Below are 21,193 nucleotides of genomic sequence, written 5' to 3'. Positions count from 1 at the left end.
AACCTTGCATACCAAGCTCTTGGGGCTTGTTTCAATCCATACAGAACGTTTCTTAACCTGCAAACCATATCATTGTCATCTGTCAAAGAAAATCCATCAAGTTGTTCAATATATACTTTCGCTTCAAGATCTCCATTCAAAAATGCACATTTAATATCCATTTGATAAACTTTGTAGTCCTTGTGAGCTGCAAAAGCCAAGAATAATCTAACTGCCTCAATTCTGGCTACCGGTGCAAAGGTTTCATTGTAATCAACTCCTTCTTTCTGAGAATATCCCTTACACACTAGTCTTGCATTATTTCTGACAACCTTACCATCTTCATTAAGTTTGTTTCTAAATACCCATTTCGTTCCAATTACATTTTTATCTTTAGGTCGGGGAACTAATGTCCAACTATTATTTTTCTCAATTTGTCCTAATTCTTCTTCCATTGCTTTAATCCAAAATTTATCTTCACATGCCTCATTGATAGATGATGGTTCAATTTGAGAAATAAGACATACCTCTTCATTTGCCAATCTTCCTCTTGTCATAACTCCTTTAAATTTGTTTCCAATTATCTGATCTTCAGAATGATTCAATCTTACATACCGGGGTGTCTTAGTCTGTTGTTGTTCTTCAATTATTGTGGAATCCTCTGATGATACCGAAGTAACTGGATCTTCATTCTGTATCGGTGGATTCAGTATAGATTCATTTGTCACAATTTCTGTTGCCGGTTCAGAGTCTATATACCTTGAATCCTCTTAATTGTTCATCAATCTTTACATTTGTACTCTCAACAATTTTCTGCAATCTCTTATTAAAACATCTATATGCCTTGCTCTTAGATGAATAACCAAGAAATATTCCTTCATCACTTCTAAGATCAAATTTGCCAATATACTCATCGCTTCTAATATAACATTTACTTCCATTTATTCTGAAATACTTAAGAGTAGGAGTATTACCAAACCATAGTTCATAAGGGGTCTTACCGGTTTCACCTTTGATGTGAACTTTGTTGAATGTATAGACAGCAGTCCTAACTGCCTCTCTCCAATACACATGTGGTAGATTTGCTTCTGATAACATACTTGTTGCTGCATCCAAGATAGTTTTGTTTTTCCTTTCAACAACTCCATTCTGATGTGGTGTCCGAGGTGCTAATAACTGTGTTTTGATTCCATTCACTTCACAGAATGTATTAAAGTCCTTAGATGTGAATTCTCCTCCTTGATCTGATCTTAAACATTTGATTTTCTTACCGGTTTCATTTTCAACCATTGCTTTGAATAGTTTGAACTTTCCAAGTGCTTCTGATTTCTCTCTGAGAAAAGTAACCCAACAGATTCTAGAATAATCATCAATAATTAGCATGAAATATCTATCACCTTGTAAGCTTCTAGTTCTAGCTGGACCACATAAATCAGTGTGAATTAAATCAAGAGCATTATTGGATTTTTCTGGAATACTTTTGAAACTAGCTCTAACTTGTTTTCCAAATTGACATTCCTTACAAATTGTATTATGAGGTTTCACAATTTTAAGTAGATCTCTAACTACCTTAGAAGTATTGATTTTTACCATGCAATCAAAAGTTTACATGACATACTCTCTTATGCCATAACCAACTTTCATCTATATGTGCAATTAAGCATGTCTTTTCACTGTTCTTCAAATGAAAGATATTGCCTCTAGTCTGATTACCGGTTGCAATTTCCAAACCAGTTCTATTCATGATTTTACATTTTCCATTTTTAAATTGTAACTGAAATCCCTTCTCAACTAATTGACCAACACTTAAAAGATTATGCTTTAATCCTTCAACATGGTAGACATTGTCAGTGTTATGTTTACCATCAAGAGATATTGAACCCTTACCTTTGATTGAACAAGCTTTGTCATCTCCAAATCTTACTAAACCTCCATTGTATTCTTGAAAGTTCAAAAATTTACCTTTGTCTCCAGTCATATGATGTGAGCATCCTGAATCAATGATCCATTCATCATTTGCTTCAACTTTAGCTGCTAGGGCTTGTTCTACCGGTTGAGCAGTAGGTGCCGGTTGATCTTCTGTTATAGCAACAAAAACCCATCCATTGTCTGCTGGATCCTCATCAGAATCATCAGTCACACCTTCATCAGCAATGTAACAAGATTTGTCTTTGTTCTTCTTAAATCTGTATCTCTGATATTCAGGATTAGGCTTGTATGTTCTTCTAGCTTCTTCTCTTAGTCTAGCATGTCTATTAGGGCATCTTGAAGCCATATGACCAATCTTATTGCAGTTAAAACATTTAAAGGGTGTTTTACCTTCATACTTACTTCCAATTGGACCTTTTGGCATTTTCCTTGCAAATAGTGCTTCAAATGCTTCAAGCTCTTCATTCTCCTTTCTGGATTCTTCAAGTTCTCTTGCATAAAAGGCTCTCCAGTCTGATTTGTCAAATGATGGAGCAGATGATGTTGATGCTTTAAAGGCCAAATCTGTTTTTATAGTAGCAATAGGACCAAATTCCTCAATTTCAAAGGCTGAAAGTTTTCCAATCAATGTATCCCTAGTTACTGATGTATTAGGCATTGTTCTCAACTCATTTATAGCAGTAACCTTCATTTTATATGCCGGTGGCAAACCTCTTAAGATTTTTGAAACAATTTCGTCCTCACTCAGAGTTCCTCCACAACATTTAATACCCAAAACAATTTCATTTACTCTTTCCATAAAAGCAGAAATACTTTCATCTTATTCCATTTTCAGATGTTCATACCTAACTCGGAAGCTTTCAAGTTTTGCAATTTTGACTGTGGAATCTCCTTCATTCAGTGTTTCCAAATGATCCCAAATAGCTTTAGCAGTAGACCTATCTGATAATCCCATGATTTGTTGATCTGATAATGAGCTCAAAAGTGCTTCCCTTGCTTTGCAATCATTCTCTTCATCTTTGGCTAAGGTAGTTGGAACAGTTTGACCAGCTACAGCAGCAGTATAACCATTCTTTGTAACTTCCCAAATGTCTTTACCAATGCAATTCAGATGTGTCTCCATTCTGATCTTCCATATCCCATAGTTGGTTCCATCAAGTTTAGGACTATCCTTCCTGAAATAATTAGTAGACATTGGATCTCCTCAAGTTGTTAAACTTCTGCAAAAAAGGACTAGGCGCTGATACCAATTGTTAGGTCCCGGAGACAACTGATAGGGGGGGGTGAATCAGTTGTCTAATAAATTCAAACCAAAAACTAATTAACCAACATAATGCTTAATACCGGTAAACCAATTAAGTATGGCCGTAGACAATGTTAACAGTAAATTGCTATACCGGTAAGGATTAATGCATGAAACATAAACATAAAGTCATCCACAACACATAACACCAATATTTGTATGTGGAAACCCTGTAAGGGGAAAAACCACGGTGGAAAACGTTACCCACAATCAGATGATACTACTGCAGATAGTAAGTGTACATAATGGGGTCTGCACGTGCAGAAAGGCCAACAGCCTAGAGCTCACTGCTCAATCACAAAATGGGAGTCACACTAACTACAGTTGGATGGTTAAATCCAATAAGAATGTACTGTACAAAATAGCATCTTCATATGCTGGATTCAATACCGGTGTAATGCTGATATGCTTCTACAAAAACCTAACTTCTCCTTCAAATGATGTCTTCATGTATACCTCTGCTTGATCTCGCATATACCTTCACTTAATTCTTTTTCGCATTCCACACTTGATCTTACAAATAAGATCTTACATATATACCATACCCTAAAACCAATTTTAGTAGGTCGACTCTACAAGATATTACAATAAAATCATTTTTACAAACAATATAATATCCGATGCAATAACCGATTGAACATGTCGGCTTAATGCATTTACATCAATAATAAATCATCTCCATAGCGTGCCATGCTGATCTGGAAAAGATAAACCTGCCGGTGTAACCCTAGATAACCTGGACCTATTTGTCGGTAAAAGCAAATATGCAAATATGAATATATCAATGATTAATTCTTCAAAACAAAGTGTCCACACGATGTTTTCGACATTACCAAGTGTCTTCCATATCATTCCAGGTGCTGGTGAACATTATATCCTACTAGTGAACCATATACCAGTAACTGTTGCACAGTTTACTTGCTTGCCGGTGAATGTTGTTGGATCTCCAAAGTGCTTGTTTTCAGTAGGTGTTGACATCAATGACAAAACCCTACCAAAATACCAACAATCTTCAGCATTTGATAGATTTTGTTCAAGAGATGACAAGATACTTAAGGTATTTTATTTTGTGTTTGCATGTGCATGAAAAACACATCAACAAATCCCTAAAGAAATTTACAGAAATTTCTCTTCTTCAATCCCTTCAATCATGAGCTCAAAAGACCAAAAGACCAGATGCCGTTGTGAATGACAATTAAGTGGTAAAAGTAGTTAAAAAGACAAAGTTTCAGTGTTTCTACCACATTTGAACAGTTTATTTTTTTGCTAATTTGCAAAAACATGCCTACTAAATGAAAGCAAGTCCATTGTGTTTACTCAATGAGTACCCGCCATGGGCTCATATGTGAGAGACTCACAAGTTTGTGAACAAGTCACTTGATAAAGGTTTCCACTCATGAGTGAAGCGAATACTTGGTGAGAAATGGTAATATGGTTGCTACCATGATGCTAGCTCACAGTCCATAATCTATTTTCCTGTATCTTGTGCCTCCATGGTTGAACTCAACATATCTATCCTTGCAAGCAGCACTTCCTAAGTATGGCATTCCTCAAAAGGGCATTCCTTGGTAGAGTTTTCATTTGAATTGTGTATAGTGCACCACTTTCCAATAATGGATTCTCTTTTTTTTTCAAGCAATGAACTCTTGGAGTGATAATGGATTATTTTCCTTTTTGCTTTGAACTCAACTTGTCTCCAAACATGGATTTCTTCTTCTATGACTTACACTAGGACTTGGAGTCATCATTCTTTGCCTTCTATTTGGATTTTTCTTCAAACTTGCAAGCACTCACATATGCTTCTACTCGAGAAGAGATATGGAAAACGATGCTAGTTAGAATGCATGATCTCAAGACTGACCTATACTTTAAAATGACATTTTGCTTTGTTTGTTTGATATTTAATTTGGAAGTCAAAGTTGAAAATATCAATATACTCTCAAATTGACTGGTCACAACAATGACAAATTTGGGAATACTTAATATAACGGTGGTCATAGTTTCCAAAAAGGCAAGAAGTGTTTTTCAAGACTTCTGCCAATTGTTGAATGGCCTCTTAAAGATCTTTATTACTTCTGGAACATTAACTGTGCTATAAAATTTACAGCCAATAGAGAAAACAAGTAGATGACTAGTACCGGTTTGTCAAACACCTTAGGAACTCAAAAACTCCTATGAACTTTGATATTTTAATACAATATAAAGAAAATGTATATATTTAGAAAATAAGGATAAGAGGAAAAAAATTCATAAGTTTCATATTATAAGAAATAAAAATGGGTCTTCTTTAGACGTTGTAAATGGAGGCACTGATGAATAAGGATCATCATGGTGTTTAAAATTCCGATAATGTCCATATCAACTCACAGTTTCATGCAGAAAAGAAAAAGAAACAATATAGCTATGATTAATTACCTGAAGCTTTTGCCGTCCCCATTTTAAAGCTTCTTTATGAGAACAATGATAAAGGTCAATTTTTCCAGGGCCTTTGATTGCAGATCCTCGGTCTTCAACCTGCAATTGCACAAAATTCTATTTTATTCTTTTGCTCTAGCGTTTTGGTAGTTATTCTGTACTTCTATGCAAATTTCTCAATTGATTGTAAACTGATTCTTTATTAGCTATGGATTAATTTCCTAACAAGGAATATTTAAACTTCATTTGCCTCTCTACTTCAAAGAAAACAAATAAAACTTCAAACTGCAACGTATTTGGCTCCATTTTATAATGAGATATGAAAACGCTCAAATATCTGTAAAGAAGGATGGATCGGTAGGCATAAAGAATGATCTGAGTACTCATCTCTGAGTAATTTACTTGTTTTAGCAGAAACTTCAACTGTGTTTCTCCCGCTCCAGTTCAATGCTAAACACCATGTTCAAAAAAGTTCTTGTTTTCTCGATGTAAACATTGTGATGTTAAAGAATAAAATAGAACTTAAATATTAATCTTCTGTAAATTTTAAAAAAACACTAAGTTTTATGTTCTAATTAAGTATGAACCACACAAAAGTGATTTGTACACATTAGTGGCCACAACTGCATACATTAACAATAATATGTGCCACAATTGAATGTGCTAATTAAGCATGAACCACAAAAAAGCAATTTGTACACATTAATGGCCACAACTGCATGCATTAACAATAATATGTGACACAATTGAACTATTTAAATTATGCAAAAACACAATATAAATGTCTGGGTGGAAACATTATTATTTACTTTTTACTTTTTACTGTTCCTATTTCTTTCAGTCTGGATTTTTCTCTTTGATGCAGAATGTAAACAATTTCAATGGCATGTCTTTATATTTGATAGAATGATTAAGATACACTTAAATTATACTTTCGTCCAAGGGGTTGAGCTTAATTGGTTAAAACATTGGGTTCTCACTGTGGAGACCCAAGTTCAATTCCCAATAGAGACATCTAAAATGAATTCTAAGCTGTGACTTTTGACCTTCCATAAAAATGGAGAAGGTCTAGGGTCAATCTAATCAAACATAATAAAAATAATAATAATAATAATTCAAAATACTATGGCTTCGGCATATTACCTACTAAAAAAAAATAATACTTTCAAGTATATTGCATATGTTGACTCTCATGTGAATTCTCTATTCAGCTCAAATGTTATGTAATATGGTTATATAATGAATATGGCAAATGCATTATCATATGAGTAATTGAAAATTCCTATATTTTTTAATTGTAATCCCTTACCATACCCAAAAATGAGATCTCCCATCCCCTGCCATCCCTAAAACCAAAGAAACGAGACTCAAGCTCGGCTCGGACTCGGCTCGGACTCGGACTCAGGACTCGGCGTCAGAATCGGCTCCAGACTCGACTGGACTTGGGAAAGTGAAAAACTCAAGAAATTTAGAGATTTTTAAAGATTTAAAACTTGTTTCAGGCACCCTTTATTGAATACACCTTAAAGACACAATAACATCATCAAACTCGGCTCATTTGATTACATACACAAGTATACATCAATCACATAAGCATAAACGCAAATTGTAGCTAAAGAAAATAACAAACATAGATATATAAATATTGTCAAATGTATACAATATTACAAAACTCATGGAATAAAAAATCCATGTCATCATATGATCATCATCAAATGTTTCATACAAATACCAAAGGTAAATACAACTACAAGCCTATGGCTCAGAGGAGCCTGCACCCTCCGAAACCGGCCCCCTGCGAAGGCGTCTAAGGTAGGTTCTGGATGATTCAACAGCCATAGCCGCTCCCCGTGACACCATGCCATGCTCACCAACATCAGGAACATCCGTGTCACTATCTGCCTCTGAATCTCCTGTCTGTGCTCGTGCTCTCCGCTCCTCCTTTGCCATGGCTACAGTCTCAACCTCTATATCTACCTAGTTGATCCAATCAGTGTCAGACTCGGAGCTTAAATTTTCCCTACTTCTATCGACACAGTTTCCCCCCATATTTTTCGACGGGGGTTTGGGGGCGGCACCCCCAAGGTGGGGTCAAGGGGTAGCGCCCCTTGCGCGCTCCCTATCGCGATACAGGGCAAGGTCAAGGGGCAGCGCCCCGCGAGGCCAAAAAAACTTATTATTTAATAAAGGTGTTGGGTGTTATTTTTCTATTGGCTGACATGTTGTAACCCTAATTTTTCTCATTCTCAGGCGAAGGTTTTAGTGAACAAAGACGATACCATTCATTTAAAAAAAACTTTTTAAAATGTATTTTTTTTTTCATTTTACTAACCCAGCCAGTAGCCGAGTTTGAGGCTCGGGACTCGTCGAGTTTGGTGAGTTTGAGCCAAACTCACCAACTCGGCGAGTCAAACTCGAACAAGTCCGAGTCCAAGTCCCAGAGACTCAGCGAGCATGACTCGGACTCGGACTCGCCGAGTTTAGGCGAGTCCGGGCAAGTTCCGTTTCTATGCCTGAAACACATCCCAATGGCTCCTACCCTCACGTTTCTTCGACTTACGTTTCAAAGCAGGTGACAGCAAGATACATGGGGCCGTGTTTCAGAGATAGAAGAGGACAACAATTAAAAAATAAAGAAAATTTCTAAATATGGGAAAATACAAAGATCATATAATAAGGCATTCACCAAATTCATTATATAAATATATTACATAATATTTGAGCTGAATTGACATGAGTTTCAACCTACACAATATACTTGAAAGTCTAATTTCAGTGTATCTTATACATTCTATAATATAAAAAAATGTCATTGAAATTGTTTGTATTCTGCATTAAGAACAGCAACCATAAAATGTTTCAATGGACGAACTCCAAAAGATGAAGAGTTATAATAACCAAAGTTACTCGGGGACGCGTCCCCGACCTGAAAACCCTCGTCCCCGTCCCGGGGACGTTTCGGGGACTTGGGGACGGCCAGGGGACGTTTCCCCCCGTCCCCAAATTGTCCTACATTTTGAGGGGACATCCCCAAAACGGGGGGGATGCCTGCCCTAGCTCTGGGGGACGTCTGTACGTCCCGGGTATGGCTGGGACGTCCCCAATCCATCCCGGAGACGGCCAGACGTCCCCCATATCTAAGGCCATTAAAAAATATTAAAAAAAAAAAAAAGTTGTATTTTCAATTTTTTTTTTAAATTTTCTTATATGCCCCTTATTAATTCAAATTGTTATTAAAAATTAAAAAAATTAATAACCCCAAAAATATGGGGGGAAACTGCATCGATAGAATTAGGGAAAATTTAAACTCTTTGTTTTGACATTTTGTATGTTATTTCTTTAATATCTATTATGATATGCATATTGACAATGTGAATGAATTGAAATTCTCATTTATGAATGCATAATTGCATATTGTCTATTGAGTATTAACAATGTTGTATGTTCAGAATTTACATTCTAAAATGTTTTCAACTTTTCATAGTATCATACACATGCTATATCCATGTTTTATTGTTTTCATATGAATATAATGTATGTATGTATGCATGCTTTATCCATGTTTTCATATGAACATTTAGAATTTTGAAATTTTCCTATATATTTTAAATTTTTCCTATATTTTATATAGCTGTCCCCTTTGCCGTCCCCCGCCGTCCCCAAATTTGGCAAAAAAATTTGCCGTCCCGGAAACGCATCCCGCCATCCCCTACCGTCCCCGTCCCGGAAACTCGGGGTAATTTTGATAATAACTGATCTTTAATCACAAACTATCATTTACACTTGGCACTAAAGGATATTTCTTATAGTAATATACCTGCCGAGTCCAATATATGGATATTTTAAATAAGAAATAAACTACAATCAGGACACCATAACAAACAGTGACATACATCCAGCAATCTACCAGGGAATACAGTTTGTCATTTTCCTTTGACAAATGAGAGAGATTTAATAAGAGGGTATGTCAAAAAACTCCTTAATGATGTAGAGATGAAAGAAAACTGTTATAAGATATCAATGGCCATATTTAAATCAGCTATTGTATCTCCGATGAATTTATTTTGCTATTTCAAATTTGAAAATGTCTCTAGTATTACAATAGCATGGAATTGACTACTAATGCAAATAACAAAACAAAATACTTAATTAATTCCTGTATCTCAAATGACTGGTTTTGATGTTTTTTATGTTTTAAATGTTGTATTTTGTTTAGGATTCAGGGATTTTTGAAGGTGTGGCACTGTGGGGTACCTTGTGGACAATCCATACCTTTTAGATTTTCATTTTATTTTATTTTTCATATTTTTGAAAAAATGTTGCCCACTATCAAGGGATGGGATCTTTCAAGGTATTTGACTGTCATCTCCAGGATGTACCTGGTTCAGCAGGGAGATTGGGAACAATCCGAGGACATTTCCAAGGCATCCCTGAATCCCCAAAATGTGACAGCAGATCAGAATACCTGGAAGACACAGGGACATATTCCTGTGTATCCTTGTATTTTGTTATTTAACATTATGGTTCTCATTTTCCATGAAAAAGACATGTAATACTTAAATTAGCGAAATTTTTAGCTGGCTTATCTTCTATGTTTAATTTCCAATTAGTACTTTAATGAACTCCAACACCAATAAAAATAGGCAGTTGTGCATATTTTACTATGTATTACATGAGAGTATGAGCATAGTGCAAAGTGCAACATTCGCTAACACCATAACATGTCAAGCATAAACACCTCATTAAAGCTTCAATGGGTCCAAACACTCTTCATGAACTAAAATGGGTAGCAGGCTTCCTCAAGCCATGCATCTTTCTGAAAAAATCAATAAAAAACGAGATTTCCAACGATGATGGTCCACCATTTTTTTTATCCACTGTTTCAACTTACCATCTTCCAAAAATGCCTCTTCCACTTGCTCAGACAGTAATTCCTATTGAGTGCCATATGCTTCCCTGAGAGGTACATCAAATTTTACTGCTTCTGGTGTTCAGAGCCCAAATTTCTGAAAACCAAAAAACAGCTATTGCTCTGACCTATCTGGGGTTTCAACCTCCAACCTCTTCCTTTGCACATGCTACTTGAATTGATCAATTTTTAAGAGTGGCAATCAGAATAGCCACTTTATTGACAAAACCAAACAAATTGAAAGAAATAGGTTTCCTGAATACCAGTATAAATGGCTGACTCAATGCTGCAACCAGTTTTTGCTTCTGGTCTTCAGAACCCAAATCCATTTCTGCAAACCAAAAAAACAGCTATTGCTCCAACCTATCTGGGGTTTCAACCTCCAAACTCTTCCTTTGCACATGCTGCTCAAATTGATCAATTTTTAAGAGTGGCAATTCGAATAGCCACTTTATTGACAAAATAAAAAAAAATGAAAAAATTAGGTTTCCCGAACACTGGTACAAATGGCTGACTCAATGCTGCAACCACTGTTTGCTTGGTTTTTGGCCTTGGTGACTGACTTGAAGACCTAATAGATACTTGTTTTAGGCTCGAAACATTGAAAGATATTAAACAATTATAAAGAAAAGATTTTATGGGTCATGTATTGAATTATTGATACGTGAAGATCAGTTAATATGTAGATTGTAATAGAATTAGATTAGGAAAGGCAATAAGGTACCTCTCCCCAGCCATATCCAGAGATGAACATCCTCGTTCCAAATGGGTAGAAATCTGTATCTGCAGCTATTGTTCCATGTCTTGGGAAAAATCGCCACGGAAGCAATATTCGACTTGGCAACTTATTATACTGCATTAAGCTCATCTTTGAGAATATTGGTGGTCTGGCCTGGTAAACCAAAACAATAATGGTTTTTGGTCATTTTCTTAAACAAAATTACCTTCAAATTCACATCAATGCAATCTCAAAGAATGTCAACAAAATTGAGAGAAAATAGAAAGTTTGAACACAAATACATTTGCATTATGAATACTTCTAAAGCCAGAAGTTGAATAGATTAAATTTTCATTCAAAAAAGACTACAAAATCAAAAACTCTAAGTTCACTGTTAAAATAGCCTACAATTGAAGTATAGCCAAAATAAATTCAAGCAAATTGGCTATCATTTAACATCAAGTTTATTTATGCATCTATTAATACAGACAACTGCACACAAATCTTGTAAATTTCAAACACAATGCAGATGATGTAATATATCATCGTTTTTCTATAAGGAAAAGTTCATCTTCATTCCATCCAATGTGTTCCAAGTTTACCAAGATTTTACTTTAGAATGAATGAAATATTTAATAATAGATAAAAAAACAGATTAATGGAAATAGGCATACAAGTTAAAAAGCCTCCCATGTTACGTTGACAAGAAGTGGTCATGAAGTGTAATGTATAGCCCTGATTTCTTTTGTGAAGTGACTTTTGCAAAATCTGAGTGATGGCAGGAGATGAAGAAAGCACAGTTTGCTTATGTTTCTTTGGTTTTCAGATTTCATTCATGCTTCTCATTGCAAAGATATTTAAAAACATACAACACATAGCATATTGATAGAGCAAGTACATAGAGTTGTCAAAATGTTATTGTCTTATCATAATCACAATACATAATACAAAAGTGGATTGATTTCAAACAAAACAGACCTGTAGTATGCAGCTTCCCTGAGATTTTGTGATCAGCATATAATCTGAAAGCTTTGGAGAGTCTAATCTTGTTCCAAACAAGGGTTGATGCTGGTTTTGAATCTACTCCAGCAATACACCAACACTATCTGATTACTCATTCCAAATTCTGAAACACCTTCTAAAACCCCTGCTAAGCAACCCAAGTGCCCAAAAACACCAGGGGCGATTCACATAAGTATTTCCAATCACTTCCATTATCCTCAAAATTGGTCCAGACCTGTTTGGGAACCCTGGACACGTCAATGGTGATGATTTTGCAGAGCACAAAAGGCAGATATGTCCCTGCAAACCTCCCACATGCCAATCCCAATGTTGGGCACTACCTTCAAGGGGGCAACCTCACATATAAAATCAAATACTCACTAAAAAATTCAAATGACATGTAAAAATGCATCACCCAGCTGAGGAAAGAGAAAGGAACCAATACCCAAAAGCCAACAATGATCTCTCCAAGAAATACAAACTTCTGAAAATGTATGGCCAGCATGAAGAAAAAATCCAAAACTTGCAAAACTCGAACAGTGCTCCAAAAAATCACTAAACACACCAAAACTCTGAAAACCCAAATAAAAAAACCTCAAATATCTTCATTTCCATCAAAACCCGCATCACCAATCTCAAGCAATTCAATGAAACCTCTGACCGAAAACCGATAACCAGCTATGGTGAATCTTTCACCACCAAAATCAAACAAATTGTAGAGGATTTCCGTCCTCAACAATACCAAGAACTCTTCAGGTTCATTTCAAAAGCATTTCAAAATGTGTGCAAATTCAGAATGAGAGAATGAAAGCCCAAATCCCAATAGATAGACTTGGAAGGAGAAATTAGGGCAAATTCAAATATTCAAATATAATACTCTCAGTGGTGGATAGAAAAGATAATCCACCACTGAAACACAGTTTGTATTGTCGGAACTGCTTCCAATAACTATCCACAACTTACTTCACACAACAACTAGATTTTTCCTTTCAATCTCGCATAACTTCTACACAATTAGGCACTCACTAAAAAAGCTACACAAACTCATCCAGATCATACCCATATATAGTGTCTCCAGAAAAACATAATCTTCTAAGTCGGCCAAGACAGAGACCTAAAATAGGTCAACACTAAACATTCCAATGGTGGGAAGGAATGAGAAGTAGACATCATCACAACTTTCTTCTTCGAACACATCAACACGTTACATAAACTACCAATGCGGTACCCAAAGCATTATGCACACGCTATACAAATGTCGTTACACAACCTCGACTTCCGGATCAAGACCGGACCTAAAAATAGCACTGAGCAACATATCTTCCGAAGAGCCAAGGCTTCCGGGAAAACACTAAGTATCCATCGACATCACATACATGCCTATCTTCCACTATTGCTCAATATACCAAATCCGGACCTATCCGGACCACAGAATTTGACATCAATGACAACATACAATCTAATGCTAACAATCTCCCCCTTTGTCATTGATGGCAACATCTATCAAAACGACAAACATATACATACTTTCTCCCCCTTAGACAACAATGACAAAGGCGGGCACAACTCCCCCTATGAAACTTAGTCCTGCTCCCCCTCGGAGGAAGCACCCAAGCATTAGTCCAGATAGAGATATGCAAGTTGCTCACTGGACCAATGCACATCCAAATAGGAAGGGGTAATACCCCTAACTTCTGCCGAAGATATTTAAAAGTATCTTTGCACAATGCCTTAGTGAAGATATCTGCAATCTGCTCCTTTGTAGGTACATACATTATCCAACACTTTTTCCCTCACGAAGTGATATCGAATAGATATATGCTTTGTTCTAGAATTTTGTACCAGATTCTTTGAAATGTTTATTGCACTGGTATTGTCACACATGACTGAGATAGGGTCATCAAACTTTACACCAATGTCCTTCAAAGTCTGCTTCATCCATAAAATTTATGTGCAACATGAAGATGCCACAATATATTCAGTTTTTGTTGTAGATAGACACACAGAGTCCTGCTTCTTACTCAACCAAGCAACCAACCGAGAGCCAAGAAAGAATGCTCCTCCACTTGTACTTTTCCTGTCATCAACACTTTTGGCCCAGTCTGCATCTATATAAGTTGTTAGGGTAAAATATGAGTTCCTTGGATACCACAAACCAAACTATTTTGTGCCTTTTAGATATTTGAAGATCCTTTTTACTGCCACAACATGTGATTCTTTTGGTTCTTGTTGAAATCTGATTGCCAAACAAACTACATACATGATATCTGGTCTGGTAGTAGTCAAATATAACAATCCTCCAATCATTGACCTATACTTGCTTGCATTTCCATTTCGCAATTGTTATAAATGATATCTCTCCTAATTAATTCATTAATTAATTGGCATTCTATACGTAACATGGGTGGGTGATAAATATAGTGCAAATAGTAGGGCAATTAATCAACCAAAGTATGTTTGGAACAGAATGAATATGTAGGTACAAATTCTGACACGTGTAAATAGATATGGGGATGAGATATTTTGAAAGGTCAAATTACTTATCCCAATAGGTACGAATTGTGAGACGTGGCCTTAGGAGATTCATCATCTATGGTTAACTTGCATCTGGTGGTCATAGGTGTGCACACCAGTTTGGAGTTCTCCAACCCAAACTTCTTTAACAACTCCTTGATGTACTTAGACTGAGAAATGAAAATTCTTTTATCATTCTGATCAACTTGCAAACCAAGGAAGAAATTTAACTCACCAATCATGGACATCTCAAATTCCTTCTGCATCTCATTAGCAAATCTTCTACACATAACTTCATTTCCTCCAAAGATTATATCATCAACATATACTACAACAATTAGGACTTTGCCTGAATCAATCTTGAAATATAAATTGTTGTTAGTCGATCCTTTCTGAAATCCTTGATCAATCAAGTACTTGTCTAGCCTTCCATACCAAGCTCTAGGGGCTTGTTTTAGTCCATGCAGAACCTTCTTCAATCTGCAAACAATGTTCGGATCATCTTTCAACCTAAAACCTTCTGGTTGTTCAATATAAACTTCTTTCAACTCTCCATTCAAGAATGTTGATTTCACATCCATCTAATAAACCTTGAAATCCTTAAATGCTGCAAATGCCAAGAACATCTTGATTGCCTCCATCCGAGCAACTAAGGCATAAGTCTCATCAAAATCAATGCCTTCAACCTGAGTGTAACCTTTGCAAACCAACCTTGCTTTGTTTCTTACAACCTTTCCATCTTCATCTAGTTTATTTCGGAATACCCACTTAGTTCCAATCACATTCTTGTCTTCCGGTCTATTGACTAATTCCCATGTCTGATTTTTCTCAATCTGATCCAGCTCTTCTTTCATTGCCTTCACCCAATTTTGATCACTGCAAGCATAGATGACATACTCGCCGAAAACTCGGCGAGTGACAAAAACTCGCCGAGTTTTTGGGCCTGGCGAGTAGAAATGACTTCTACTCGCCAGGAAACTCGCCGAGTTTTTGGCGAGTTTTTGACAAAAACTCGCCCGTGTTTCCAATACAGCCGAAAACAGCTTAAAAATTCATTTGTTTTTTGTTTTCCAATTATGTTTTGGGCTGAGAAGGGGGAAACTCATTTGGAAGGCTTGGAAGGTGATTTGGGGTGGTTATTGAGTGATTCCAAGTGGATTTGAAGGGGATTTGAAGGGGATTTGAAGGGAAAATCAGATTCCAAGTAAGTTTTTTAATTTTTTTTTCTATGCTTTTTTAAAACAATTTGTTTATTTTTTGTTGCATTTAGATTGATTACAAATGATTCCTAGGTAGTCTAAATCATTTCTAACTTATTTACACAAGATTTAACACAATTCTTGTTGAATTTTCACAATTTTTTTGAAGAATCTAGTTTTCAAAAAAAAATTCAAACCCTACTTTTTTTTAAAAAAAACTTCGAATGATGTCTAAATTTTTTTAAACTAATGTAGATAGTTTGCTTAGTGCTAAATTGTTTAACTAAAATGTTAATTTTTTTTTGCACTTTGTATGTGTAGGTTAAGTAAGCATTAATCATGGCAAGGGAGCAATGGCCACTAGATCCATGCCCATCTGGATTTATAGGCAACCGTCCTAGAGGTGCTAGAGATGGGGCATGGAGGTATGCCTATGAGGGACCCGATCCTGGGTCAATTATATGCATAAAGTGTGAGAGAATACTTCATGGAGGCATCAACCGCCTCAAATACCACCTTGCAGGAATAGATAGGCATGATGCTAGAGCATGCCCTGGGACCAATGAAGAAATAAAAACACAAATGAATGCCCTACTTGCAGCTGGGGAAGAGAAGAAACTGCAAAGGGAGAGGGCAAAACTAGCCATGAGATCAGCCATAGCTGAATCTCAAGGTGTTTCTATTGACCTTGAAGAGGAAGAAGAAGCACTTGAGGGCATAGCGGGCTCTCGGCGTGGCCCACGTATCCGCAAACCGACCATCAGCTCGCCCATTGCTTCTGCTTCCTCTAGTAGAGTACCTGGCCGGGGCCCTGTTCCACTTCCATCACAACGATCAGGTTTGATAGGTGATTATTTTGTGCCCAAAAACACACCTAGAGGACAACCATCATTAGAGGCTAGTGGATGGAATAAGGAGGTACATGAGAAAACTGACATTGCAGTTGCTGATTTTTGGTACTTCAACAACATTGCATTCAATGTGGCGGAGAATGCTTATTGGTTGAATTTGGTGATTGCTATGACAGTTTCAGGAAAGGGGTACAAGGCCCCTTCTCGTAGGGGTTTGAGTGGGAGGTTAGTAAATTACTACATAGTCCACTTGATTTCATTTTTAATTATTTTTTAGATTTCTTGTTTATTAAATCAAAATTGTGTACTAATACCTAATTTCACTTTGCACTTACAGGTTGCTCACAAATGCAGTTGCTAGGGCAAGAGAAGTGATGGAGGATCAAAAAATTGATTGGGCAAATTATGGCTGCACCATTCTTTCTGATGGGTGGACAGATGGCAAGAACCGCACCATCATCAATTTTTTGGTCGCTTGCAAGGACAATGTAGTGTTCTTGAAATCTGTCGATGCCTCCAACAAGGTGAAAAATGCAGAAACATTGGCTGGAATGTTGGAGCGTGTCATCATGGAGGTGGGGGTAGAGAATGTGGTGCAAATCATCACAGATAATGCAGCAGCATATGTGTCAGCAGGTAGAATCCTTTTGAATTATCACCTTTAGGCATTAGCAATATTCTCATTTGTTGTGGGCTTTGTTTTACTTGGTTGCATATTTCTTAAGAATAAATTCTTCTTTTGCAAGAAGAATCCTCCAAGAGAGGCACCCCACTCTTTTTTGGACACCTTGTGCAGCACATGTCCTTGACCTTCTTTTGGAGGACATAGGAAAACTTGAGTGGGTGACTCCAGTTGTGGAAGATGCAAGGAGGATCACCAAATATATCTACAATCACCCTTGGGTCCTAAATTTGATGAGACAACACACGCAAGGGAAAGATTTGGTGAGAGCTGGTGTCACAAGGTTTGCAACGATTTTCTTGACGTTGCAAAGCATTCTTGCTGCATTGACTTCTTTGAAACAAATGTTTGTGAGTGGAGAATGGCTTAACTCACCTTATTCAAAGAAGCCTGAAGGAGAGGTTGTCGCATGCATAGTCTTTGACAACCAATTTGCACAAAGGGCTGCAGAGATTGTGAAGGTTGTTACTTCAAAACTTTAATTTTTAAATTTTAGTTATTCTTGATTCAAGTCTCTCATTACTAATTTGTAACTTCATTATTTAAATTTTGATCTTTTTGTAATTTGTATTTTTCAATTGTAGGTGTCAGAGCCCTTGGTTCGAGTTCTTCGCTTGGTGGATGGGGATAAAACCCCAATGGGATATCTTTATGAGGCCATGGATAGGGCCAAAGAGTCTATCAAAAATTACTACAAGGGGGATAGGCTCAAATTTGATCCTATTTGGGAAATTGTTGATAGGAGGTGGAACAATCAGCTCCACCAACCCATTCATGCAGCAGGGTACTTCCTCAACCCTCGTTTTAGGTTCGGGGGTTCTTACTCAGATTCGAATGGAGAAGTCATGGAGGGCCTCAGTACATGCATTGAGAGGATGGTACCTGATGTTGAGGAGAGAGACCTCATTGTGAGTGAGCTCCAAAATTATGAGGGAGGAAGGGGTAAGCTATTCTCTTCAGAGCTGGCTAGGAGAGGAAGAACCACTCAAACCCCATGTATAACATTTGCCATTTGGATTTTGGGATCTAAAGACTAAAATGATTGATAAATTATGTTTTCTCTTTTCTCTTTGCTTTCTAACTTTTCCATTTTATTTATTTTGCAGATGCTTGGTGGCAAAATTGGGGTGGAAACACCCCACATCTCAAAAAATTTGCCCTCAGAGTCTTATGTCAGCCTTGCAGTTCATCCAATTGTGAGCGCAATTGGAGCTTGTTTGAAGCAATCCACACGAAGAAGAGGAGCAACTTAGCGCAGAAACGGCTCAATGACCATGTCTACGTGCAATATAATCTTCGATTCCGCGTAAAGAAGGTAGAGGAACTAGAAGGTGGTCCAATTGACTTGGATGATATAGATCCTTACAGTGATTGGACATCACAGGAGCAGCCTCCATTGTTTTCCGACACTGACATCACTAATTTGGAGAGGCAGGCTATGGAGGAGGGGGGTGGATTTGGTTTCAGGCTGGATGACATTGAGCAGGATGAGGATGAGGATTCATTGCCAGTGCCAGAGGCAGGTGGAGACATAGCTTCATCCAGGATGGAGGATGAGTCTCAATCAACCATACCGAGCGAGGAGGCACAGTCACGCCCAATCCCACAGCAGACTTATACGACTAGATAGTCTAGACCCTCTAGTTCTACCTCTCCCCATGTTTTTGCTAGAGCTGAGAAGAGGAAGTTGTAATTGTAATTTGTGATGATGTATTTACTTTTGGTTTTACAAAAACTATTTAGTAATTTACTATTTTGCTTCAGGCTTCCAGCCATCAGCATTCCTCATGAGGATGCGATTTTGTAGACACTTTGCATTTAAATATATCTAGAATCAGCTTGTTTCTTTTGTGTTATCATTTATTGACTCATTGGATGCATCTTCTCATTAAAAATTGCAAAAAAAATGCGTTTTTTACTAAGTTTAAGCATGTTTTTAAGTTGCCGAGTTTTTCCGAGTTTTTCCCGAGTTTTCGCCGAGTTTTTTTCCCAAGGGCTTGGCGAGTCAAGCCGAGTCGCAAGTAGTTCAACTATGACTGCAAGCTTCTTCTACTATTTTTGGCTCGGTTTCAGATAGTAAACACAACAAAACTTGTTCTTGAGTTGTTTTGCTTCTTGTGATAATACCTTTACTCTTATCTCCGATAATCTGATCTTTTGAATGATACTTCTTAACATATCTCGAGATTTTGGATGTAGATGTCGGAGCATCTTGAACATTCTTTTCTTCACTTCTGGTTTCCTCTTCCTTTTTCCTGTCGTCGGACTCATCAAATTCATATCCTGCCAATATCTCTGAGTCTTTTGAAGTACTTTCATCAACTTTCACATTTGCACTTTCAACAATCTTATTCAACCTCTTGTTGTCACACCGGTATGCCTTACTCTTTGTTGAATATCCTAAGAATATGCCTTCATCTGCCCTACTGTCGAATTTTCCAAGATTATCCCCATCTCTTCGGATATAGCACTTGCTTCCAAATACTTTGAAATATTTCACTGTCAAAGTTCTACCACACCAAAGCTCATAGGATGTCTTCCCATATTTCTTTCGGCATAGAATTTTGTTAAGAGTGTACATTGTTGTGTGAATTGCTTCTCTCTCGTAGACTTCGAGTATTCCTGCTCCTTTCATCATAGTTCTAGCTGTCTCTTGTATAGTTCGGTTCATTCTTTCCACTAGACCATTCTGTTGTGGTGTTCGGGGGGCAGATAATTGTCTTCTAAAGCCATGTTTCTCACAAAAATCATTAAACTCATCAAAAATAAACTCTCCTCCTCTGTCAAACCTTAAACACTTGATTTTCCTATCAACCTCATTCTCAACTTTTGCCTTGAATATCTTGAATTTCTCTAATGCCACAGACTTTTCTCTTAAAAATGTAACCCAAGTTATTCTAGAATAATCATCAATCAATAACATGAAATACCTCTCACCTTGCAAGCTCCTTGTTTTGTCAGGACTACATAGATCTATGTGTACCAAATCTAGTAATCCGATGGACGAATACTCTTTTCCTCTGAATGTGCTCTTTGTCTGCTTTCCTACTTGACATTCCTTGCAGATGTTGTTATCCAGTTTGGTCAATCTCGATAAATCTCTTATTGCACTCCTTGAACTAACCTGAACTAGATTATCAAAGTTGATATGACACATCCTCCGATGCCATAGCCAGCTGTCATCAAGTTGAGATAACAAACGGTGTCTTGTAGCTCCTTTTAGCTGATACATATTTCCATTTGTCCTTCCGGCTGCAATAACCGTTCCACCGGATCTCACATCCATTATCCTGAAAAGCAACATTGTATCCATTTTCGCACATCTATCCAACACTCAAAAGATTATGACGCAAACCCTTCACATACTAGACTTTGTTAGTGTTGTGTCTTCCATCAAAAGTAATTGAACCAATCCCAACAATTTGTGTTGTTTGATCATCTCCGAACCTAATAGAACCTCCATCATAACTTGTAAGCTTTATGAACTTACTCTTATCACCAATCATATGATTTGAACACCCACTATCAAGCAACCATTCATTCTTATCTCTTCTAGCATGAAATATAGTAGCTATGTGATCAATCTTTCCACATCTAAAACATTTAAAGAGTACCATACCTTTGAACTTGTTGGTGCCTTTCTTCGGTTTCCTCACAAAGTTTGCTTCCATCTCATCTGAGCTTTCATCATC

General features: G+C 37.0%; 1 protein-coding gene across 4 annotated transcripts in view; it reads right to left on the bottom strand.

Annotated features, from left to right (window-relative positions):
• LOC131050157 (uncharacterized) overlaps positions 1 to 21,193 on the bottom strand; it is a 197,481-nt gene that overhangs the window by 54,349 nt on the left and 121,939 nt on the right. For 2 of the 4 annotated variants that reach the window (XM_057984331.2, XM_057984333.2), the window contains exons 4-5: positions 11,260 to 11,427; positions 5,627 to 5,725 (exon numbers count right to left, since the gene is read on the bottom strand). In XM_057984331.2, the coding sequence (XP_057840314.2) occupies positions 5,627 to 5,725; positions 11,260 to 11,427 (267 nt within the window). The remainder of the gene's footprint in view (positions 1 to 5,626; positions 5,726 to 11,259; positions 11,428 to 21,193) is intronic. The other 2 variants (XM_057984335.2, XM_057984334.2) reach the window with 1 other exon arrangement.

Source organism: Cryptomeria japonica, chromosome 3, assembly GCF_030272615.1.
Source record: "Cryptomeria japonica chromosome 3, Sugi_1.0, whole genome shotgun sequence".
NCBI lineage: Eukaryota > Viridiplantae > Streptophyta > Pinopsida > Cupressales > Cupressaceae > Cryptomeria > Cryptomeria japonica.
The sequence above is the reverse complement of the archived record's forward strand: the minus strand, read 5'-3'. Positions and strand labels throughout refer to the sequence as shown.